At 35.3% G+C, this 26586-nt stretch overlaps 1 protein-coding gene across 1 annotated transcript in view; it reads right to left on the reverse strand.

Annotated features, from left to right (window-relative positions):
- LOC120412603 (TLR4 interactor with leucine rich repeats) overlaps positions 1-26586 on the reverse strand; it is a 47071-nt gene that overhangs the window by 9238 nt on the left and 11247 nt on the right. Inside the window, exons 2-10 of the mRNA XM_039573151.2 lie at positions 16056-16638; positions 8388-8610; positions 8068-8204; positions 7841-7993; positions 7590-7770; positions 6997-7140; positions 1124-1157; positions 944-953; positions 287-312 (exon numbers count right to left, since the gene is read on the reverse strand). Coding sequence (XP_039429085.1) covers positions 287-312; positions 944-953; positions 1124-1157; positions 6997-7140; positions 7590-7770; positions 7841-7993; positions 8068-8204; positions 8388-8610; positions 16056-16548 — 1401 coding nt within the window. The 5' untranslated portion in view covers positions 16549-16638. The remainder of the gene's footprint in view (positions 1-286; positions 313-943; positions 954-1123; positions 1158-6996; positions 7141-7589; positions 7771-7840; positions 7994-8067; positions 8205-8387; positions 8611-16055; positions 16639-26586) is intronic.

Raw genomic sequence — 26586 nt, forward strand, 5'->3', positions numbered from 1 at the left:
TCATTATTCAATTATTGCCACCAGAACGTCAGTTGTTGCATTAAAAAATAATATGACTTTGGAGAGTAATTTGATTTAAATAACAATTTGTTGATTTATTTTGGTGTAGAAATTTGCCAAATTGATTTAAATACAGATTTTTTTGCAGTGATGATCATTTTTTTTAAATGATCATAGAATTCACCTTAAAGCATACAATTAATGCATGTTAATACCGTACATACCAAATTAAAGAGGAAAAATAAACAAATATTCCATAAACTGTGCCATTTTTGTCACCACCCACATCATTCTCATCGGAGTCATCACGAACTTAACCGCAGTTTTATGTCGAGGATAGCAAAAGTTACTTGAGGATGTGGGTTTTCTACGTGTTTTTGTGGCACATCGACTGTACGAATGCACGCTATTTGTTGCTTGAGTGTGTACCTTTGGAGGCCATAAAATCGGGCGAAAAAGTTTCATCAAGTTTTCTTTTCAGTGCCTCCATTAGGGGAAACGGTGAAAGAGCTTTTTTGCTGAAAAGTACTTTATGAATATCGATTTATTTGGAATGAGATGCTTTTTATAGGAGAACAGTGGACTCTCTCGTTATCGATATTGAAGGGACCGTCGAGAGCGGAGGTTATCACATTATAGAATGAAAAATCAAAGCAATCTATTTGAAGGGACTGAAAAATGTATTGACAGCTGGAGCAATATTGATATCGAGAAGATCGACAGCCAAAGAGTCCACTGTAATGTATATTTTGTTTTGACAGAATATTAGGTCAAAACAAGAAAAAGTTAAAAATCTTGTAGAAAAATAGTGAAATAAAAAGTCATGGCAAAACTTTGATTTCACAAAAATCACTACAAAAGAGCAAGTTTCGTTCTATCAAGTTACACGCTCCAGTTGCGCAGGACGACAAGTTATTGTGACAGCTTTACCCGTGACTGTCACGTAACGAAAACTTTTACCCGCCTGATTAAGACGAATTATACGCGGGTCGGCGAAAGGACACAAGAGCTAGGATTTTGCTAGGAGCTGCGAGGATAGTTTCCTGGTGGAGAAGAGCAAGTTTATTTATCGATTGAAAAGTTTTGCGCTATTTTGTTGCAAACAGTTTCTGGAGGGGAAAACGAATCTTGTTAGTTCACAACTACTCAAAAGTGAGCTGAGTAAGTCCATAATGTCAAAATATCAAGTAAAAATAAACGATACAAATTCAACCAGCAAAGATTTAATCCTAATTCTTTTCAACATTATCGCAACCAAAAGCAATTCGCGTTTCTAAGAATTGCCACAAGCTGTTTTGTCATCTGATTCCAGCGAAAAGAGCAAATCCAATTTCTGATTTTATCTTCCTCGTAAAAAGATAACTTTTTCTCTCACCCCTTACCCGTTTTCCTACTTATCAGCACGAAATCGAAATCGCTCAAATTATGTATGGGCTCATTTCGATGGCAATTTGGGTTCCACTGATTGAGCTGCATAATTTGACACTTCCGGATTCGTTCCGGTGGTCGGTTGTGTCGTTTCCGATTTGTGCGAGATGATTTTGATAGGTTTGACAGACTACAGCTTTGAATGCGTGAACGCAATCTATTCATGGTTTTTTGGTTATTTGACGAGTTTGTGATTTGCGAAAGTATTTTGCATCAAATTATGCTAGAAATAGTTTTTTTTTAATTCTGCCAAGCCAAATATGGAGCTTTCATATTTTTGCGTTTTGACAGTCACAATTTAAATTTTTTTTCTCTAAAAATTTTGATTTTTTTGTTCACATATCGGAAATAGACGTATCATGTTTATCAATTTTTGTTTAATGGTTTAATGTTTAATGTTTAATGTTTAATGTTTAATGTTTAATGTTTAATGTTTAATGTTTAATGTTTAATGTTTAATGTTTAATGTTTAATGTTTAATGTTTAATGTTTAATGTTTAATGTTTAATGTTTAATGTTTAATGTTTAATGTTTAATGTTTAATGTTTAATGTTTAATGTTTAATGTTTAATGTTTAATGTTTAATGTTTAATGTTTAATGTTTAATGTTTAATGTTTAATGTTTAATGTTTAATGTTTAATGTTTAATGTTTAATGTTTAATGTTTAATGTTTAATGTTTAATGTTTAATGTTTAATGTTTAATGTTTAATGTTTAATGTTTAATGTTTAATGTTTAATGTTTAATGTTTAATGTTTAATGTTTAATGTTTAATGTTTAATGTTTAATGTTTAATGTTTAATGTTTAATGTTTAATGTTTAATGTTTAATGTTTAATGTTTAATGTTTAATGTTTAATGTTTAATGTTTAATGTTTAATGTTTAATGTTTAATGTTTAATGTTTAATGTTTAATGTTTAATGTTTAATGTTTAATGTTTAATGTTTAATGTTTAATGTTTAATGTTTAATGTTTAATGTTTAATGTTTAATGTTTAATGTTTAATGTTAAATGTTTAATGTTTAATGTTTAATGTTTAATGTTTAATGTTTAATGTTTAATGTTTAATGTTTAATGTTTAATGTTTAATGTTTAATGTTTAATGTTTAATGTTTAATGTTTAATGTTTAATGTTTAATGTTTAATGTTTAATGTTTAATGTTTAATGTTTAATGTTTAATGTTTAATGTTTAATGTTTAATGTTTAATGTTTAATGTTTAATGTTTAATGTTTAATGTTTAATGTTTAATGTTTAATGTTTAATGTTTAATGTTTAATGTTTAATGTTTAATATTTAATGTTTAATGTTTAATGTTTAATGTTTAATGTTTAATGTTTAATGTTTAATGTTTAATGTTTAATGTTTAATGTTTAATGTTTAATGTTTAATGTTTAATGTTTAATGTTTAATGTTTAATGTTTAATGTTTAATGTTTAATGTTTAATGTTTAATGTTTAATGTTTAATGTTTAATGTTTAATGTTTAATGTTTAATGTTTAATGTTTAATGTTTAATGTTTAATGTTTAATGTTTAATGTTTAATGTTTAATGTTTAATGTTTAATGGTTAATGTTGGTTTAATGTTTAGTTTTTGTTGTTATCAATCAATCCATGTTTTTATGTTTTTATGTTTTTATGTTTTTATGTTTTTATGTTTTTATGTTTTTATGTTTTTATGTTATGTTTTTATGTTTTTATGTTTTTATGTTTTTATGTTTTTATGTTTTTATGTTTTTATGTTTTTATGTTTTTATGTTTTTATGTTTTTATGTTTTTATGTTTTTATGTTTTTATGTTTTTATGTTTTTATGTTTTTATGTTTTTTATGTTTTTATGTTTTTATGTTTTTATGTTTTTATGTTTTTATGTTTTTATGTTTTTATGTTTTTATGTTTTTATGTTTTTATGTTTTTATGTTTTTATGTTTTTATGTTTTTATGTTTTTATGTTTTTAATGTTTTTATGTTTTTATGTTTTTATGTTTTTATGTTTTTATGATTTTAATGTTTTTATGTTTTTATGTTTTTATGTTTTTATGTTTTTATGTTTTTATGTTTTTATGTTTTTATGTTTTTATGTTTTTATGTTTTTATGTTTTTATGTTTTTATGTTTTTATGTTTTTATGTTTTTATGTTTTTATGTTTTTATGTTTTTATGTTTTTATGTTTTTATGTTTTTATGTTTTTATGTTTTTATGTTTTTATGTTTTTATGTTTTTATGTTTTTATGTTTTTATGTTTTTATGTTTTTATGTTTTTATGTTTTATGGGTTTTATTGTTTAGTTCAAAAATATTTTAAATTGCCTTAAAGATGCAGTGAATATCTTTACAAATTTTTATCGTTTAAAACCGATTTTTTTTAATGTTTGAAAATGTGCTCAAATTATTCAAAATGTTTTTTAAAATGTTTTCAAATGCTTTTGTATGTTTTAGAATGTTTTTAAATGTATTTAACCACTTAAAATGCTTTGAAATGATTTTAAGATGGTTTTCTACGATTTTATATGTTTATTATTTAATTATTAATACTTCCCAGCAGTACAGTACATTAGAGTACACCAGCATCGATTAATAAATTTTTTAAATGTTTAGTGTTCAAACTGTTTTTAAGCAATTTTAATTTTTTTTATTTTATAATGATTTTTATGTTTTAAAATGCTTTAAAATTATTTTAATGTTTTCAAATATTTTTAAATTTTAATGTTTTTAAATGTTTTAAATGTATAAAAATAATTTTAAATGTTATTAAATGTTTTTAAATGTTGCCTTCCTCACTGAGGTAAGGCTATAATCCTGCTCTAAAATTGAACTTTTTATTTAAAGCTCGAAAACCCACCTTGATGTATACATATCGACTCCGAATCGAAAACTGAACGAATGTCTGTGTGTATGTGTGTGTATGTGTGTGTGTATGTGTGTGTATGTGTGTGTATGTGTGTGTATGTGTGTGTGTATGTGTGTGTGTATGTGACCAATAATGTCACGCAGTTTTCTCAGCACTGGCAGAACCGATTTTGACCAAACCAGTCGCATTCGACTTGGTTTAGGGTCCCATACGGTGCTATTGAATTGTTTGAAGTTTCGATAAGTAGTTCAAAAGTTATGTATAAAAATGTGTTTTCGCATATTTTCGGAAGTTGAATAAATGGCAGTAAACTGAACCAAACATCATCATGTTATACATCGTTAGTTAGGTAATTGAAAGACCTTTCCAACGAGTTCAAAACATTGATAATCTGGCAACCCTGTCTCGAGTTATAACCACTTAAGTGATAATTATGTACTTTTTTGTAGCCGGATCTCACTTAAATGTATGTAAACAACGTCCGGATCCATCATCCGACCCATCGTTGGTAAGGTAATCGAAAGACCTTTCCAACGAGTCTAAAACATTGACGATCTGGCAACCCTGTCTCAAGCTATGACCACTTAAGTGACATTTATTTACTTTTTTGTAGCCGGATCTCACTTAAATGTATGTAAACAATGTCCGGATCCACCATCCAACCCATCGTTGGTTAGGTTATCAAAATACCTTTCCAAAGAGTCGAAAACATTGAAGATCTGGCAACCCTGTCTCGAGATATGACCACTTAAGTGACATTTATGTACTTTTTTTGTAGCCGGATCTCACTTAAATGTATGTAAACAACGTCCGGATCCACCATCCAACCCATCGTTGGTTAGGTAATCGAAAGACCTTTCCAACGAGTCTAAAACATTGAAGATCTGGCAACCCTGTCTCAAGCTATGACCACTTAAGTGACATTTATTTACTTTTTTGTAGCCGGATCTCACTTAAATGTATGTAAACAATGTCCGGATCCATCATCCGACCCATCGTTGGTTAGGTAATCAAAAGACCTTTCCAACGAGTCTAAAACATTGAAGATCTGGCAACCCTGTCTCGAGTTCTGACCACTTAAGTGATATTTATGTACTTTTTTTGTAGCCGGATCTCACTTAAATGTATGTAAACAATGTCCGAATCCATCATCCGACCCATCGTTGGTAAGGTAATCGAAAGACCTTTCCAACGAGTCTAAAACATTGACGATCTGGCAACCCTGTCTCAAGCTATGACCACTTAAGATGCCACTTATGAGCCCTTGAGTGATATGTGTGTTTTTTGTATTCCGGAACTTAACGAAATCAGACGAAATTTGTGTCAAAACTCATCATATCACAAATCATTTGTGATATGTCAAAACGTTTGTGTTCAAAACTATTGTTGGAAAAGAGTGAGGAAGGCACCAACCACATAGGTGGATTAAGTTAGTTTTTTTAAATGTTTTTAAATGTTTTTAAATGTTTTTAAATGCTTTTAAATATTTTTAAATGTTTTTTGAATATTTTTAAATGTTTTAAATTTTTTTAAATGTTTTGAAATGTTTTTAATTTTCTTCCAATGTTTTTAAATGTTTTAAAATAATTTTAAATGTTTTTAAATGTTTTTAAATGTTTTTAAATGTTTTTACATGTTTTTAAATGTTTTTAAATGTTTTTAATTTTTTTAAAATGTTTTTAAATGTTTTGAAATGTTTTTAATTTTCTTTTAATGTTTATAAATGTTTTGAAATGTTTTTAAATTTAATGTTTTTAAATGTTTTTTTAATGTTTTTTTAAATGTTTTTAAATGTTTTTAAATGCTTTTAAATGTTTTTTTTTTAAATAATGTTTAACGTTTTTAAATGCTTTAAAATTATTTTATTTGTTTTCAAATGTTTTCAAGTGTTTTCAAATGTTTTCAAATGTTTTCAAATGTTTTCAAATGTTTTCAAATGTTTTTAAATTTTAATGTTTTTAAATGTTTAAAAATAATTTTAAATGTTTTTTAATGTTTAAAAATAATTTTTAAATGTTTTTTAATGTTTGAAAATGTTTTTAAATGTTTTTGAATGTTTTTAAATGTTTTTAAATGTTTTTAAATGTTTTTAAATGTTTTTAAATGTTTTTAAATGTTTTTAAATGTTTTTAAATGTTTTTAAATGTTTTTAAATGTTTTTAAATGTTTTTAAATGTTTTTAAATGTTTTTAAATGTATTTAAATGTATTTAAATGTATTTAAATGTTTTTAAATTTTCTAAATGTTTTTAAATGTTTTCAAATGTTTTTCAAGGTTTTTGAATATGTGATTTAAAATGTTTTTAAATGTTTTTTGGCCGCTGCAAATATTTTTCAAAGTTTATGTCACCCAACAGTTCGACTTCAAATTCCATCGTTTCATTAGTCATTTCGAACAACCAAAGCCCTTCATGACACGGCTTAACACAACTTTGATTACATAAATCCGAACCGATATGCTTTGCTCTGTTGAGAAAACTGTTGAATCTTTCTCCTTTCAACACGACAATCTTGAGCTCGTACTCAAATACGCCGACCAATTTGCATATCGGTTGGGAAAATCTCCATATTCATCGCTCCTAGTTTCCCCCCTCCCAGAGGCTTGCTGTGGGAATTTTCACTAGAGCAGGGTTGCCAACATCTTAATAATTGTTTTTTTATTTTTACATGTTTTTTTTTTTTCAAGATTAATGTAAAAATTTGAAGTCAGATTTTTCTCACTCACCCATGATGTCGACGACGCGCAGCGAGTCCATGATCGGTTCCATCACCTCCTCCGGGATGCGGGTCAGCTTGTTGTTCTGGATGCTGAGCGTCTCGAGCGAGTTGAGGTTCTCAAAGACCAGCGCCGGCAGCACCTTGATACTGCGATGGCAGAGGGAAGAAACGGGACAAGGGTTCGGAAAAGTGACGTTAGCATTTCATCATCGTCGTCGGTCGGTGCGGAGATTTCGGTCCAATTGCGCAGATTTCCCCATGGAACCAGGGAGGGGGAGGGAAAGGGGTTGGAAGATTAGAACAGCATCAGCTACAGCAAAATGAGGGAGGTTTGAAGGAATCAAATGGTTTTGAAGAGAAGTGGGCAAGGCGAGGGGCGAGGAAAGGGGTTAGGATCCCTTTTCAGATGAATTTTGCTACTGCTGGTAATGTTTGCTTTTAATTTGAGGGATAGCATAATTAGCATAAAATGTTTTCATTTCGTCCGGTGAATTTTGGTTTTTCAACTCAAACGTTGGGGAACAAAAATAATTCAATTTCCGAGTCAACAATTTCAGACTAACTTAGAATTGAAATGACGTGGAAACTGCACTTACTCGTTCTTCTGCAGGTTCAGGAACGTGATGGAGTCCCCGAAGCCGACGAAGGCGTCCTCGTTGATGGACGAGATGTTGTTCGAGCGCAGGTCCAGGTGCCGGAGACGGTGCAGCGGCCGCAGCGCCTCGCTCGGGATCCGGTGCAGGTTGTTGTCACCAAGGCGCAGATATTGCAGATTTTCTGTAAAGGAAGAAATTGAAGTTTTTTTTTTTTTTAATTTAAAGAAGACCAAAAAAGAACACCCTCTCACCTTCCAATCCCTCAAAGGCATCCTTATCGATGTAGGAGATCGAATTGCCCTCCAGTTCGAGCGAGTTGAGCAGTATCAGGTGGCTGAAGACGCGGGCCGGAACCTCGGTCAGCTGGTTGTGGGCCAGAATCAGCGAGTCCAGATTTTGTAGACCTGTTGAGAGAGAGCACAAAAGAAAGGTGTAATCGGATAATCTTGACACCATTATCTAACAAAAAAGAAGCTACCTTCAAAATCACCCTCCTTGATGGTCTTTAGGCGATTCTCCTGCAGTTCCAGCTTCCGCAGCATGTCCAGGATGGCGAGGGCCTTCTGGGGGACGGCCGTGAGCTCGTTGCCGCCCAGGTTGAGCCGTTTCAACTTTCTGCCGGGGAGAGAGATAAGAAAGGTGAGGTTATTAGATTAAAGACAGTTGCCTATACAGTGAGGTGTGAGTTTGCTCAGAGGAAAACCTGTCAAAGCAGGATAAAGATGGTCGATAAATCTTATTAAATGGAAGGACTATCTTTGAGGCTTATCTCCCTTTCTGGGTGTTTTGCCAACTTACTTGTCCAACCCGCGGAACGCGTCCGGCTCGATCGAGCTCAGCTTGTTCTCGTAGATGGTGAGGATCTCCAGCGTGTCCAGCCCCTCGAAGGCCCGGTTGTGGATGACGGAGATGCGGTTGTGGTTCAGGTTCAGGATCAACAGGTGGTGCAGGTTCTTGAGCGCGCTCGACGGCACCGTCATCAGCTGGTTCTGGGACACGTCCAGCTGGGTCAGGCCACGACCTGCAAAAAAGAAAAGCGAATATCGTCATTAAGATAGCAAAAGCGTCTTTGAAATCCAAGCACAATAGAAAACTGTGTGTCATCCCCGGAAAATGGGTGTCGGGAAAAGAGAGAGATACCAAGGGGGGTGAAAAGTTAAGACGATAATACCAAAGAAGATTTCTTCGCTGGCAGCTCGAGCAACCGGTTGTGGGTGCTAATCCCGGGGATTTATAATCTGCGACAATTTCAACGCCCTTTCCGGGATGTTTTCTTTGTTCCGACCCCATGGGGGAATCGCCGTTTGTTGGTTTTATGTTACAATAAAGATTTCCTTTGAAAGCATGAAAGGGTGCTACTCTGAAAATAATGATAATCTACCAAATGTTTGATTTCAAAGGACAAACATCACACAATAATGATGTTTGAAATTCTGAGAATATTATCTTTGAAGCGAAATGATTTTAAATAACAAACTTCACTCCTCCGTGTACGCACGAGAGCAAGCAGCAGTCAAGTGCTCAGTGCTCCATCGTTTTTTCGATTTTTTTCGCCGTAGTTTACCGTGATTAGCCGCGAGTTTGCTTCACCAGCATGCCAAGGGCCGGCCGTGGCCGTGGCAGTTCGAGTGCGGCCTCGCGAAGTTCGTCTACCGGCCGTGTGCAAAAAGGTAAACAAACCAACGCCGTGTCGACCGCCATCGCGCAGGGGAGAGTGAGCGCAGAAGGAATCGACAAAAAGTTACTACATCCCGGATATGTTCCGAGATCACCAGTGCGAACCCGTTCCGGTACTTCCGGTGCCACGAACAGCGGCACATCAACATCCGCCAACATCCCCATTAGGAACGAGTTCCAGATGCTGAGCGACGACGAAGAAAACAACAACAACAACACCGACGGTAGCAGCACTACCGACGACGACGACGACGATGATGGTCGTGCACGGAAAAAAGTGCCGAAGTCAAAAAAGAACAATTCTCCAACGGAACGAAGACCACCTCCAATTTTTGTTTTGGACACGTTGGCGGACGATGTTGACGAGTTGCTGGAAGGCCTCGGATATTGTCTGAAAATCGGTAAGTCGGCAGTGCAAGTGATCACACTGAACAGAAAAGATTTCGACCTGGTGCTTGAAGAACTGAAGCGTAGCAACTTCAACTTCTACACATACGACCCAGAGAAGCCCCCTGTTAAGGTGGTCTTGCAGGGTTACCAAGACCGTCCGATCGCAGACCTGAAGCGACACCTCTCGAACGCGGGAATAAAGCCACGGGAGATAAAAGTGCTCTCGCGAAAGACAACAGTCACGGGTACGCATACCCTGTACCTGTTGTACTTCGACCGCGGCACCGTCAAGATCCAAGATCTGCGGCGGACTAAGACGTTGGACGGGTTTTGGGTAAACTGGCGGTTTTACACCAAGAACCCGACGGACGTAGCGCAATGCCACCGTTGCCAGAAATTCGGCCACGGCTCGCGGAACTGCAATCTCCGGCCCCGCTGCGTGAAGTGCGGTGAGTCGCACCTCTCGGAGGCGTGCGCACTGCCACGAAAGGCGGATTTGGGGGACAAGGCAGAACAAACCAAGCCGCGCGTAAAGTGCGCGAACTGTGACGGCAACCATACCGGCAATTACCGCGGATGCGTCGCGCGCAAGGCCTACCTCGAGGAGCAGGAAAAGAGGAAGAAGAAAGCAGCAGCGTCTCACTCTCCTCAGCGAAGTACGAACGCAGCCGTTCCTGCAGCTGGACAGCGTACGGTTCCAGCGGACAACCCAGCGATCCCTCCTGGATGGGGGCGTTCGTTTGCCAGCGTGGTCGCTGCCGGTAGCGGCGATGCGGCCCAGCAAGGAGTCACCGGGGAAGATCTCTTTTCCCTGCCGGAGTTCTTTGCTCTCGCGGGGGAGATGATGACGCGGTTTCGGAGCTGCCGTAACAAGGCGGAGCAATTTCTGGCCCTCGGGGAGCTGATGATCAAGCACATCTATAATTGATTATTTTTGTCTGTGATCTAGTTTTAAGCTTTCTCTCTATCTATCCTTTTCCTATTGCACTTTCTGTAAGTTTTTTGAAAACTTTTTCTTACTCTTGTCTATTCCATAGTTATAAGTAATAGTTTTTCGATTGAATAACGATTTAAACACAGCTGAAAGGAACACCAAAACTCTGTTGTGCACCTAAATGAACTCATTGTAACTTGATTATTCACAAATAAAACCGAATTGAATTGAAAAAAAATAAATAACAAACTTGAACGAGTGTGAAGTATTTACCAAACTAGAATAGGGAAGTAACTATGCTCACTCGTACTAATTAATTTGTAAGGCCATGAATCAAGGTTTCACTACAAAAGGATAAAATATTGCAACTTATTTTTTCTCATAGATCATAGATTTAACTTTACGTAAGGTTTGAATTCAATGTGTTTAAAAATAACCTATAAGGAAATTCTGCAGTTCTCCAAAAAACTAGCCGACCGAATAAAATTTTAAATTCTGTGTTTTTTATTCGGCTTAAATTTTTAAGATGCTTTTCAATTACCAAAAAATACATATTGCATGTTGCACAATGTTCCAGATCACAAAACTAAGTGCAAATTGAATTTTTTGCAAAATTGTTAAGGGGCAACTTTTAAAAAATCAACCGTAGAATGTATTTGAAACGTGTCTTTAATTTTTAGATGACATAATAGTATCTTAATAATAATCTGATCGTTTTTCCGAAAAAAACATTTAATTATTTGGAAGATAAATGGTATACCATACTTTATGTATTTTTTAATTTGGCTCAAACATTGCTGGGGGTTTTCCCTATGACCAAAGAAGCCATTTTGGGTTATTCGTTCACCTATACAAGTCTTTAATTATGGCAGCTGTCCATACAAAAAAGGTTCCTAAATATTCGAAAATCTGTAACTTTTGAAGGAATTTTCTGATCGATTTAGTGTCTTCGGCAAAGTTGTAGGTTGTAGGGTCTTTTTTCTAAATAACTTTTTTTCACAAAACTCATTTTTCTAAAATCCGTAAGTATGGTAATTTTTTTTTCTAAAATCCGTAAAATATGGTCAAAAATTTTGCCGCCAAATTTTTGAATTTTTGGAAAAAATAGTGGTTCGTGGAAAAAAAATCAAAATTCAAACATATATTTTTTTAGTTCGGTCATCAGGGGTGACATTGGGTCTGGGGGGGAGGGGATGAGATTGGGTCATACAAAAATGCTGAATATGTATGACCCAATTTCACCCCCCAGATTCAATGTCACCCCTGATGATGGTTTTTGAAAGAGTCCTGGAAGTATTGAGGATTTTTTTCAAGAATTTTTTTACGCAGTACGCAATTTTACAAAATAAAAAACAAAACATTTTTAAACTATCTTAGATATGCTCAGCATAATTATCAACGCACGAAAATTTTACATGTTTTCAAATTATAAGACTTCTATTTCCGTAATTTTTTTTTAGTTTTTGAAAACTGTTTTTTTTTTGCTCCTTAAGTTTTCGGGCAGATTTTGATGGGATAGGAGGGGCGACATTAGCTTTGAACAATATTTGCAATAGCAACAGTAAACAAAAAATAAAAATAAAAATGTATGTTATCATCATTTGGGATAGTGAAATTTGATAATTTTTGAAATTTCGAATCATTTTCTAAAAACTGAACTCATTAATACCTAAATTAAGTAAATAAGAAACAGTCAAATGAAAAGACAATATTTTCGGAATGATGAGGTTATCACAAAAAGCACAGGGTGAGATGAATGCAGTTTTTTTACCAAACATAATTAAATCAATATAAAATTTGCCATTATGCTTCAACACGTCTCATTTAAATTCATTTTAAATCATTTCAAATTGCCCCAACAAGTATGTTGTGTTTGGAGAAAGCAATCATGATAAAGAATTAATCAATTGAAGTAAACTAATAGAAAGGACTGAAAATCTACTTTAACCCATTCAGGCCTGATGGGTTATATATGACCCAAAAATCAAAAAACTAAAAAATATCCTATAATTTTCGTATGGTCCTAAAAATCATTTTCCCATCATTAGATAAAAAAATATTTTTTTGAAAATTCAGGCCTGAAAGGGTTAAAAGAAAAAAATATTGTGAAATCATAGATCACTATTTGGAGTATCGATGGTATTTTATCAGCATTTCTTCGAATCCATACTGAATTGAATCGTATTTTAATTCCCAGGTAATACAAATTGAACTACCATTTTATTTTAAAATAAAATTACTAAAGAAATTATAAGGTTCAAACATGGTTGATAAATGACTGAAAATGAAATTGAAAATTCAAATGTATTTGTAATTTTATAGATTTTGTTTCAGATTAATATTTTTGTTTCTTGATATTTAATGAAAGATAGTTGAAAACTCTTTAGAATTTTACAATATTTTGAAATGATGCAGAAAATTCTAGTAATTTCAAACATTTTGGCTATAGAAGATCTGAGTTTGACTCGGAATAAAAAAATGCCAAAAAAGTAAAAAAAGTAAAAATTTGCCCATTCATTTGCTACTAAATTTATAATGAGGTAACTTTTCTATAATCATTTTAAAAGATTAAGATTGTTCTGCAATGCCCGTTAAAAGTAAGTTTTACATATTTTACATAAATCTTTTCATTAGTTCTATTGAAAAGATGTTATGTTAAGATCAATCTTACGTAACTTAAAAGATTGACAACATTCAGAAAGGATATTGTAAAAGTGAAAAATGTTAAAAAAAGGAGAAGAAAATTTATTTTTCATCCAGTATCAAAAGAACTTTCTGTGATTTTGACATAAGATTTTCAAGGTTATTTTAACATTTTTCTCGTTCCGTGGATTTTTCGTGAAATTTAGTGTTTTGGAATTATGGTCTCCGTGAAAAAAATGCAATTTTTGAGCGTGAAAAATCTGGGTGCTGAATAGTGGTTCGCAAAACAGCCTCAATTTTGAACTGTCAAAGTGGAACCAATTTACTGTTCGCCAAAAGTAGAGAGTATTGTGATCGATCATTAAAATTGATTTTTTTTTTTTTTGCAAGAATGAAAAATTGGCGTTTGAATTTGGGTTGAAGTCAAGAAACCTTAAGAAAGTTGAAGGCGTTTTTATAATTATGAATGAAAGTTGTTTATGGAGTCGATGCGGTTGTATCCATCCAGAAGCTGTCTCTATTGTATGATTCCGTTTGAAAACCTGATTTAGTGAAAATCCTTTCTGTTTGTTGGATCAGCTTCGCTAGAATTAGCGATGTTTTTTCGCTGGATCAGGAAGAGCTGCAGGATTCCAAAATCAGGGAGTTTATCTGTGACTTCGCAGAACTACACTCTCGCCGCAGTTTTTCGTCACCCGTAGAAAAGAAAAATCTCATCGAACCGATCGAAACGCGACAATTTTCCAGCAAAAAATGTCAAAAACTAGACAAAATAAAACACATACTACTAATTATAAAACAGCTCATTTACCAATGAGAAAAAAGTCATGCTTGTGCTTGAACATCCTCCTACTTTGTAGATGTAAACAAAGTGGGATCATTCGAAAATCACGTTACGCATTCTCTCTATTCATCACCCAGTAAAAAATCACCAAGCCAAATTCAAAATTAAGCATTACACCTCGAAAGTTTTAAAAACACAAAATTTTATCAAAATCAAAAATACAAAAATTAATCATTTGGAAAAAAAAACTGAAATCCACTGAATTATTGGGTTACTTCAAAAATTAGCATAACTGAATATACTCAGTATAAAAATATTAGGATAGTGATTGAATTCTTGAAAAAAAAAGATAGTTAGACGAGTCAAATAAAGGCAATCTATTTGAACATTTCAGTACTTTTTTACTCAAAAACTTGTTTGCCTGTGGTCCAAAAAATTTAAAATTTATAAAAATATTAAAAAGTGTTTATTTGATCAAAAATACATAAACAAGCATTATGCAATAAATTCTGAATAGTTTTCAATCGAGTTTACAAGTTTTTCAATGAAAATTAAATTTTAGTCAATAATTATTGTTTTGCCCCTCGATTTTTCAGAGAAATTTTGAAGGGGAAGGGGGTGACAAAAACTCGAAAAAGTCAAAGTAGTTATGTCACAGACATAACCGGAATGGCGTAGACTACGTAAAGTTTTGAAATGTGAACACAGAGTTTTCCATATCTGAATTTTGATGAATTAGCTAGATACTTGAAATACATTAACGGAATAAGATCGTGAATGCGAGATTGACCCCCCGATAACTAGTAAATTCAATCGGACCGTGTACGTACCGGTTGCTGAAACGGTATTTATATACGATTCGAATTGAATTCCGATAGAGTTGACTTTTACTAGAAAGAGATGGCAAATCTAATGCGAACAAAACCGCAGCTACCATGTAAACATACTTTGAATGTGTTGATAAATCTTTGACTAGACAACATCGAATGGAGGAAGGAAAGAGAAGAACGAAAAACGATTTTTTCACGAACCGAATGAATGTTTGTTAGCAGAATGAGGGGGAGGGAGAGGGCTTGGGGGCGAGAGCAGCCTCAGAAAGCTGTGCAGTCCGTCGCCCCCGAAAACCAAAATTAGTTCCTGAAATTTAAACTGTAATTATTCATTGCGCTGCCTTGCCCCGGGTGGGACGAGGGACAGGGAGGGAGGCAACTCCGAAGAGTTGGGAAGTTTAACAACTAGAATTGGGAAGTTTCACAACCACGGCTTGACCCACGAGAGGTAACTTTTCGGCGAGAAGGCAGCAGGCGCGCGCCTCATCTTGTTGCTGCCTTGTCCCGGGTGGGACGATCCAAACGGTCCGGCCATCGAGAGGCAACTGGCTGACGGTGACGACGAGAAGGCGATGCGCACTTCTTTTGCAGTTCTGGTCCCTCTCTCTCCTGCTGCTGCTGCTCTGGTTTCTCTTCTGCTGCTGCTGCTCTGGGCTGAGCTTTCCTGCTGCTGCTGCCGGTCCGACGTCTGAGACGTGAATGATAGAATGGGCTCTGGCGCGCTCTTATATATGATTTCGGCCCGCTACCTCCCCTCTTTTTTTCGCGACCGACACTCGGTCGCGTTGCTCGGGTGATTTTCCCCTCAAAATAGGTACTTGACATTCCCGTCCGTGAGTGGGAAGCGCTCATTTTGCTTGCAAAATCTCTGCATTTTGAAAACATTTTAAAACATTGAATTGTTTCAATAGTAAAACTATTTTGCCAACAATGAAAGTTTTATAGCAAATTGCTGAATAATTTTCGAATCGAATGGAACATAAATCGTGTCGATTCGATTAGAGGGAAGGAAGATATAAGCGTTTGACGGATGACGCAGTAATCCAGGGCCTTCGGCCCGGGTTTTTTGAAATGGCACCCCAGTACCTTCGACAAAAACGTAGTCTACGTCAATAAAATTTCTAATGGCCTGAATATAAATTTTAAAAACAGTCTAAAAAATTAAAATCGAACGTAAATGTACTTGAAACAATACAATCTTGTCTCACCCAACGAGCTGAGCGACGTCTCCTCGATGGCCGCCAAACTGCTGTTGTGGATCGTCAGGTGCCGGATGTCCAGCGACAGGAACACGAAGCCCTGCAGCTTGGGCAGGTTGTTGTGGCGCAGCTTCAGATAGAAGATGATCGGATTCTTGCCCTTGAGGGCGCTCATGGCCCGCGTAATGTGCTGCACGTCCGTGGCCTCACACAAAATGTCCAGCCCGTTCTTCTTGACCTGGCACAGGCACGGATTAATGTCCGGCACCGGTGGACACGTCTGCGGCGGTCCAGCCTGACCGGCGGCCAACGTGGCCATCGTGACCAGCACCAACCCTGCCGCGATCATCGCGAACCACGCGGTGCTTAACCTGCCAATTGGGTTGCGTCTCCGATGATGGGTACGGGTCGCCATCGACGTCGGCGCCGCTGCCGAGACTGGGGTCGTCGCGAAGGACGTCGTCGTTCTCGCTGGTGTCCGGTGGACATTCCCTGACGGCATCTTCCCGCACGGGTCGCCGCGCGCTACACTTGGTTTCTTCTTCTTCTTCTTCCTCTTCCTGCGTGCCGACACGTTGAATCACTTTGGCATCTGGAAAGAAAGAGAAAGAGGATTTGGAGGATTAGGAGGGTTACATTTTTAAAGTTAATTTTTCGTCAGTGATTCAAAATTTTACCAAAAAAACATAAAAATAGATTCAGACACTTGAGGCTTTTTTGGTTTCGTAAGACATTTTTACAATTCTAGAGTATTTTTTAAGTTCTTTGCGAGTAATTTCTAGATTTATACCAACTTTAAATTACACTTAAAAACTGAAACCATGAAATTCCTTACTATTTACCACTCCCTTTCATCACCACTATATTTGAATACATTTTCCCCCATAATAGCACAAAACAACAAAATGCAAACAACTCGTCCTTCTTGAAAAACAACAACAACAACAACAAAAACCCAACACAAAAGCACTTCCAGTGAAGTCAAGTGTTTGCCATGCATTCATTAGAGCTGTCAGCAGCGAATGCATCTGCACAAACACAAACACAAAGGCAACAAACACCAAATGCAGCAGTCGTTCTCGTCGGCAGTCTTGGCAGCCCATTTTCACACACTAAGACAACAACGACAGCAGCAGTAGGGTAGGGTAGTCATCAATGAGACACTTTTGGTTTTCAACTTTCAACGATTTTTCTAATTTTTTCATCCGCATGTTTTAATGAGCTTTTAGTTGCATTATTATTCTTTTAATGTGTTCTAACATTGACAAAAATATGAGATCGATCCGACATCTACAGCCAGAGTTATTCAACTGTCTCATTGTAGACGCACTTGGCAGGAACAATGAGACAGCTGGGGAACAATGAGACACTCTACGAAAATCAACATTTTTCTAGCAAAACATCATGTTTTTGTATTGTTCCATTGCAGGTGACTTGCCTTAAACATTTTAGAGCAATTTTGCCAACATGAAACTTTTAATAACAAAAGTTACACTAAAAAGTATTTCAATTTTGTAAAATCCATATATTAATACCAAATAACTTTGTATTTTTGGTTAAATGAAGTTTAAACTCTATAAATATGCCAAAAATCACTTTTAATTCATGTTTTGAAAGATTTCCATCGATTTTGAAAAGTTTAATGAAGAAAAATCAAAGTGTCTCATTGTTACCCATGGGCTGAAATGAGTGGGGAACAATGAGACAGCCCTGGATTCTGGGTATATTCTAAATTTTGGCCAAATCTAATGAAAGGACATTGTAGCCCAACTTAATCCCTATAGAACGTCGAAAGAAATTTGAAGAAATATTAGTTTTGGTGTAAATGGCAGCCTACGAGCGAAAAAGTATTTTTTGTACATAATTTACTTTTACACCCCAGAATCAAACATTTATGAATAACTTTTCAAGGGAGCGTCCACAACCAACGCCACTATTATGGCAGACGTGTATCCAGTAGACACACCTTTCCCCCAAATATGAGCCTGATTGGTTGAAACTACGACTTGTGAGAGTCATTTTATCATTGTTCCCCGTGTCTCATTGATGACTACTCTACCCTAATGGCCTTTTGCAAACATCATCGACTGAAACGCGCGGAGACCGGGGAAACGGAAACAGACACCAGCCATTATGCAAATTTTCCGTGCCAAAGTCGTACTTTGGTGGTGCTTGTGGAGGTGCATTGTCTTTTACTGCTGAGCTGCAACAGGAACACTGCACTGCACTGGTGTGGGTGTGACATCATCAGCAAGGAAAGGACTCGTTTAAGGATGCAAATTCCGCTGGGAATTGGATCTGGTGGTGACAATACACAGAAAAAAAAATGATGGTAATATTCATCAGGAAATGGTGACAGATTTTGTGGCTAAAAAAATGATGAATTTTACCCCAGAAAATGATGAATTTTCATCAGTTTTTGATGAATATTCATCAGGTTTACATTTTTACACATTTTTTATGTAATATTACTCTAAAAAAGAGGTAATATTCAACCTACCAAATTTTCAACATTCCAAAATTCAACTTTTTTTTCTGTGTACGTGGTGGATTGAGGTTTTTTTATTTTTGAATACATTTGAAATGAATGAGTAAACAAAATTCCATTTGGGATGTGTTAATTATGTGTACCAAATTTAAACAACAATGCAATGGGTTGAATACATGCAAAATTTTAGAATGCAGGAACTTCTTTAAATTTAGTGGAATCCAAAGCAAACAGTTTATAGCTTATTGTTGCAACGATACTTCTACATTTTTTTTACAATTTTGTATGTGGGTCATTCTTTACCAACTCACACGCAATGAGAAAAAAATGCCTCGACCCCTCTACGATTTGCATGAAATTTAGTACAAAACGGTAGTTTTTGATCCTGATCACGAATCCGAGCTTCATTTTTCGATATCTCGTGACGGACGACCCCTTCCATTTTTGAACATTCGAAAAAATACGCGTTTTTTAATAATTTGCAGCCTAAAATGGTGATGCGATGGAAATTTGGTGTCAAAGGGACATTTATGATTGAGAGCCCGATTTAATGGCTTACTCAAAATTCCGAACGAACGTATTCTTAATCGAAAAAACACAAAAAACCAGTTCTGCAATTTTTCGTTTCTCAGCAGTTAAAAATGGTACAATTTAATGTTCTTTCCAAATCTGCAATAATCCAGAAGGATAATTTTTCATTAAATAAAAATTAAAATTTCATGTTTTTTTAATCTTTGTAGGGTTATTTTTAAAGAGTGTAACAATGTTCTACAAAGTTGTAGAGCAGAAAATAACAAAAAAAGACAAAAAAACAAGCTTTTGCTAATTAGAGAATTTTATTTAACTGTTAGTTTGATTTTAAAAGGATTATATGGACAGTTTTGTAAATGTAAATTTTTATGTACAACGGTAAAAAACATGATAGAAGACCATTTCTGATCACTTTTTTTCAATTAAATGAAAACAAAATTGACAAGACAACATCGATGGATCAACTATGGTCCCCTTGGAACGAGCTGTCAAGTAGAACCTTTTCTGTCAAGAAGGGCCAAGAAGTTTTGTTTTAAATTGATTTAAAAACCCTTTTAAAATCCTTTGCGGTCGTACAAAGGGTCATTGTGCTCGGAAAAATTAGCTTCATCGCTGTGAACAATAAAATCACAAATATAAGCATAATTTTAGGATCCAAATGGTCTCGTGATAACACTCGGAGCGATATTATTCGTAACAGCAAACTTGTCGTACACAGCAAAAACAAGTTGAATTTTGGAATGTTGAAAATTTGGCAGGTTGAATATTACCTCTTTTTTGAGTAATATTAATGCAATTCTCTCAGATTTCGGTCATTCGATTTTTTTTTATTTTTTAAATCCGGCTGAAACTTTTTTGGTGCCTTCGGTTTGCCCAAAGAAGCCATTTTGCATCATTAGTTTGTCCATATAATTTTCCATACAAATTTGGCAGCTGTCCATACAAAAATGATATGTGAAAATTCAAAAATCTGTATCTTTTGAAGAAATTTTTGGATCGATTTGGTGTCTTCGACAAAGTTGTAGGTATGAATAAGGACTACAGAGAAATTCTCTACCAAAACCAGAAATGAATTATTATTTTTATTTGGCTCAAACTTTGTGGGGGCCTTCCCTATGACCAAAGAAGATATTTTTTGTCATTAGTTCACCCATACAATTTTGGCAGCTGTCCATACAAAAATGGTACATAAATATTAAAAAATCTGTAACTATTCAAGGAACTTTTTAATAAATTTGGTGTCTTCGACAAAGTTGTAGGTATTGTTTAGGACTATTTAGAAAATAATAGGTACACGAAAAAAATGCCAATTTTTTTAATAACTTTTTTTTCACTATAGCTCAATTTCCCAAAATATGTATTTTTTTATTTTAGAGATTTTTTGATATGTTTTAGGGGACAAAAACCCGCAATTTTTGAGCCATAAAGAAGTATGGTTAAAAAATCAGCCGCCGAGTAATGATTTTTTGAAAAAAATGTGATTTTTGAAGAAAAAAAAAACGAAATTTCATACAAAAAAAATACATAATTTTAATAAAAATTGTCGAAACCGGCCGATTTCGTAGAGAATTGCTCTACACCCAATGGAAAAATATGTATCAAAATCTGCAACAGTGGATTTGCTGCAGAAAATGTTACATTTTCAAACAGCTTTTGCAGCAAGCTCATAGCTCATTTTTGCCCGCGTGTAAACATGTCAGCGATCTGAAGATCTCACCAACACATATAATGCTGGCGCGTCCCCGAGCAACACTCCAGAGAGAAGATTATGTTGGTGCTCTGTCCCTCTCAATTCATCAAGCGTCCATGGCGCGGTGGTAGCGTGTCGGACCAATAACCAAGAAGTTGATGGTTCAATCCTCGTTCTGTTTAGATTTTTTTTCTCCAATACAATCAATCAGCCGTTGGTAATGTCGATAATTGTCGGTAAAGGGCAAAAATGTCACACCCCTATCCCTATATCGCAAAAAATGCATGGGGACAGATTTCATGCAGATTCTGATATACTTTCATGCCACCATGCATCACAATCATGCGACTGCCAGTTGGGTGTACACTGAAATAAACTAATACACGGTACATAAAATTGTGATTTTTAATTTTTTTTTTGTCAGTAAACTTGATTTGCAAAAAAAAACATTTTTTTTATTTTCTGATGTGTTTTAGTGGACATTAAATGCCAACTTTTCAGAAATTTCTAGAACGGGCAAAAAATCTTTGACGGAGTTTTGAATTTTTGAACCAATACTGTTTTTTTAATCTAAATTTGGTCACAAAAATTTGACAACTCCATTTTTCGATGTAAAATCGAATTTGCGACCATAAAGAACTTTGATGAAATTTTGATAAAGTTCAGTTATAGCTATTTTAAGGCAACATTTTTTTAAATTGTCGTAATTTTTCATTTTTTAAAATTGGGGCCCATGTTTGCCCACTTTTGAACAAAAAATTGGAAAGCCGAGAAAATTCTCTATTTTTTGCTTTTATGAACTTTGTTGATACGACCCTTAGTTGCCAAGCAAAAGTTTAAAAACAGGAAAATTGATGTTTTCTGAATATCACCCAAACAACCCACCATTTTCTAATGTCGATATCTCAGCAACTAATGGTCCGATTTTCAATGTTGAATTATGAAGCATTCGTGATCTTTTCGAAAACTAAATTTTCAAAAATTTTAAATAAGGACTGACATTTCAAAAGGGCCAAACATTCAATATTACCCCTTTTGAATTGTTAGTCTGCGAAAGCACCAAAAAAGTTTCAGCCGGCCTAAAACATACAAAAAATAAATTTAAAAAAAGACTGATTTCGTAAAGAATTGCTCAAATATCTTATTTTCATATTTTACAAAATGGCGTCAGCTGAAACCCTTTTTAATAAAAAAACTAACTTAATCCACCTATGTGGTTGGAGCCTTCCTCACTCATTACCAACACTGGGTGATATGATGGGGTTGGACACAAATTTCATCTACTTTTTAGATCCGGAATAAAAATGTACATAAATTTCACTTAAGAGGCCATATCTCGACAGGGTTGCCAGATCTTCAATGTTTTGGACTCGTTGGAAATGATTTTTGATTACCTAACCATCGATGGGTCGGATGGTGGATCCGGACATAGTTTACATACATCCGGCTTCCAAAAAGTACATAAATATTACTTAAGTGGCCATATCTCGAGACAGGGTTGCCAGATCTTTAATGTTTTGGACTCAATGGAAAGGTCTTTTGATTACCTAACCAACGATGGGTTGGATGATGGATCCGGACATAGTTTTCAGCCATATAAGTGAGATCCGGATATATGTGAAAACACATTTTTATATATAACTTTTGAACTACTTATCGAAACTTCAAACAATTCAATAGCGATGTATGGGACCCTAAACCAAGTCGAATGCAACCGGTTTGATCAAAATCGGTCCAGCCAGTGCTGAGAAAACTTGGCAAGAATTTTGGGAACATACATACATACACACACACACACACACACACACACACACACACACACACACACACACACACACACACATACACACACAGACATTTGTTCAGTTTTCAATTCTGAGTCGATAGGTATACATGAATATAGGTCTACGAGCTGTTTTTCAAAAGTTCATTTTTCGAGCAGGATTATAGCCTTACCTCAGTGAGGAAGGCAAAAAGGAAAAATATGTTTCACAATGAAAGTTTTGTTTTAATTCCTTTGAACAAAATCCCACCCTTTCCCCCCGAATTGCCTCGAATATCTCACCAGCACTGTTCCCTGTTCAAAATCCAAAATCCAGAACAACGTCACACGTGTCAAGCCAACCCTTGTTTCCAGCGTAGCAGTAGTAGTGGGGGGCAAAAGGATCACAACACATCAATCTGAACACGTAGCATCGTAGGTGGAGGGCGGCTCTACCTTCCAAGGAATCTGCACAAAGGTGAAAACCGAACGGAACCGAACCGCCAGGATCCTCCATTATTCATGGCCCGACGAGCAACAAATAGTCCGTCATGTTGTCCGCCTGATGTGGTTGTGTGGGTGCACAGTTAAAAAAATCTACGTAACATTTAATTAAAAAAAAATTATAAGATTTGAAAAAAATACGTTTTTTTTATTTTTAAAATTTTTAAATTTCATTTCTTGCTTTATCACTGTGTTTATAAAGACTAGGCCTCCTGTACTGAAGAGGAAGAAAATTCCGAGCCGTCAAGACATCGGTTCAGCTCAGTTTCGTGATAAGAGGAGAAGGTTGAAGGAAAGGGGATATGTTTGATGAGATGTCCCGAAGGTATTCATCCACGTGTGTTAATCCCTTTGTATGTTTGTTGAAGAGATTGCACGTGTTGGTTTGGAAATCTTATGGTTCCGGTTTTTTTGAAGGATTGATGTGCCAAGTAAATGTCAGACTTTTCAAGACAAAAAACGTTACTTAATCCACCCTCAGGTGGTTGGTGCCTTCCTCTCATTTAAAGGGTAATGCTTTCCGAAATAGACAGGCTCGTGGGAAGGTATTTTAATTAACTATCCAACGACAGGTCGCATGATAGATCCGGACATCATTTTCATCAAAATATCTGAGATCCGGCCTCCAAAAAGTGCATAAATAACACTTAAGTGCTTATAACTTTTGATAGGATTGTCAGATTTTCAATGTTTTGGACGCGTTGGAAAGGTCTTTTGATTACCTGTTCAACAACGGGTTGTATGATAGATTCGGACAACGTTTTCATCGTGATATCTGAGATCCGGCTTTCAAAAAGTGCATAAATAACACTTAAGTGCTAATAACTTTTGATAGGGTTTTCAGATCTTCAATGTATTGGTCGCGTTGGAAAGGTCTTTTAAATACCTTTCTAAAAATGTATAATATGCTGGATTTCCTTACAAAAACCACTCTTTTTACAATCTTCCGGACTTTTGTTAAAATCGTTTTTTTAGCATAACTTTTGAAGTACTTAACTAAACTTCATAATTTTTAATAGCGACTTATGGGACCCCAAGACGGATCGAATGACGCCAAAACGGACAAAATCGGTTCACCCAATGTCGAGAAAATCAAGTGACAATTTTTTGATCAACATCCCACCACACACACAGACATTTGCTCAGAATTCGATTCTGAGTCGATAGGTATACATGAAGGTGGGTCTAGGAGGTCTAATTGAGAAGTTCAGTTTTCGAGCTTCACAAACACAACACTCTTCAATGCCAAATTTATTCTCACTTGATTAGATACTCTCAAATTAGTAAATCAGACGTGTCACGTTTTTTGTGATGTGAGATGTGATTTGATATCTCCTTTCCAAGTAATGTCATGTCCTTTCATCGAGTATCACAAGATAAACATAAGATAAGGAATAATAAGGAAGTGCTACTTTGTAGGCTCTTTCGGTCGCCATAATCGAGCTGCGTGATCTCATTTCATGGGATTATGCTGTCCGGAAATGTATTAAACAGCCCTTCAAGACGTGGGGTTTTGGAAAGATATTGATGATAATTGATTCGTATCGGGGTTTCATCACTATAATGAGCCAATCTTCGTCAACTCGAGTTAAATTGTGGAAAAAGTTGCACGACTAATTTTCATTTTATTTTTTTGTGAATTTTGCAAATATGATTACGATTTTTGGGTAAATTTAACGATAATTCGTGATTGATAAGCGGTTAAGATTCTCAAATATTTGATAATCAAAATAAGAAATTTGCAAAAATAGAGCGAAACTGAAATGATCGATCGTTCAAAATTTATTTCAAAAACTTTCTCCTCCTTAAATCTCTGAGGGTGAACGAAAATTGCCCAGTCAACCAACTTGACAATCGCCATGAACTTGAACGTAAACTTCTCCCCCAAAAAGTCACCACTGCGGAAACAATATTCTGGCCGTTGTCCAATGTTTCACGGGTTTCCTTGCCAATTTCCGCCTACCCATCACCCGGGGCCGGTCACGTCCTGATCCGATGAATATTTTAAAAGACGATTTTCATTGGAGCAAGCAAAACAAAAATGTACTCCAGGAAAGCAAAACAAAAACATTTGCACAATCCAGTGAAAATATTTTCTTCAAGCTCACGTTTTCGCCTAGCTTTGCGGAGGGTGGGGCCGGAAAAATCCTGGCAAATTTATTTATCCTGCGAGTTTTTTTATTCCTTTTCTTTTTTTTTGGCAGAGTGCCACCACTGGTGACTAGGAAAAAGTCGGAAAATAAAAATAAGCTTAAAGAACGCGGCGGAAAACTTCCATGACAATGGGAAGTCATTGTGGAGGAAAATTAGGGTGGCAAAAGCTTGCCAGGGAGAGCTTTTGCTTTTCTGCTTTTGAAGCTTGAAAAGTATTGTGGTTGCAAAATTTTCAAGGTTTTTTTATTGGTTTGTAAATGCGGTTGAAAAAAAAATAGGTGAATACAATTTTTTCTACAATTCCGTTGAAAAGCTTCTGCTGGCGGCGAGGGAAAAAAACTTTTGCAGATAAAATCATCGAGGGAGGGCTATCCAGCAGTGCAGGCTCACCTTTTTATGTCATACGACTGAAATAATAATTAAAATTTGGTGGCGATATGAATTTTAATTACAATTAGTGTCGAATCACGAACTTTGCGGAGGGGTACCGAAAGAATGATAATTAGTTTTGGTCGGAGCAATTTGCGTTTGTTAAATAACAATCGAAGCTCAGGTCGTGTTGAAAGTACTGCTGCATGTTTGTGATGTCAATAAAAGAGAATGAAAAGCAATCCATTGAGTTGCAAATATTGGTTTTCGGGATACAATCAACACAGTTGTGTTTAAATGTATCAATCTTCTTATAAGAATTGTAGGAAAGAAACATTTTTTTCAGAAAAGTTAGAATTTAATACTAAGTTGTAAAATCCACAATTTCCAAATTAATTGAAGTAAAATTATATTAAAAAAGAGGTAAATTTTTTACAACAAATGTGATACATTCAGATTTACATCTTCTTTTAAAGTGTGTTCTCAATTTATTCAAGTTAGTGTCAGTTTTACTAGATCTTCTCAAATAAGCAAAAAACGCACTTCGAAAAAAATGTTTTCAATTTCCTAGCATATCATTTACAAATTCCCTTATCTCGACACGAGTCACAAATCGAGTCCATTCAGGTGTCACCCCTGCCGGTCACAGCATCGTTCAACCATATCTGACACTAGGAGCGGCTTCCACCTGTACAACTGCAACGGTTCAGCACTTTACAAAAGATTGAATGAATGAATAGAAGAAGAGTAAAAACGTTACAAATTACACGCTCCCTGGCACAAGTTGCACACTGAATGCACACAGCCGAGCGATTTCAAAGGACCTTCGCTTTCCCTTTGTCAAACAGGTGAGCCCTGCCGTGACGTGACATACGGCCGTGATGCAACACAATTTCCAGAACGTTTTGTATGGCAGGACACCTTTTTCTGGGTTGTTGGGGTAAATTGGTAATAATTGTCAAAAATAATTATTAAAAAATATATATATTTCCTTGTTCGAAATCAAATTTTCTGTCTGAAATCAATTCGAAATATTTTTTAA

This window comes from Culex pipiens, chromosome 3, assembly GCF_016801865.2.
Source record: "Culex pipiens pallens isolate TS chromosome 3, TS_CPP_V2, whole genome shotgun sequence".
Taxonomy (NCBI): domain Eukaryota; kingdom Metazoa; phylum Arthropoda; class Insecta; order Diptera; family Culicidae; genus Culex; species Culex pipiens.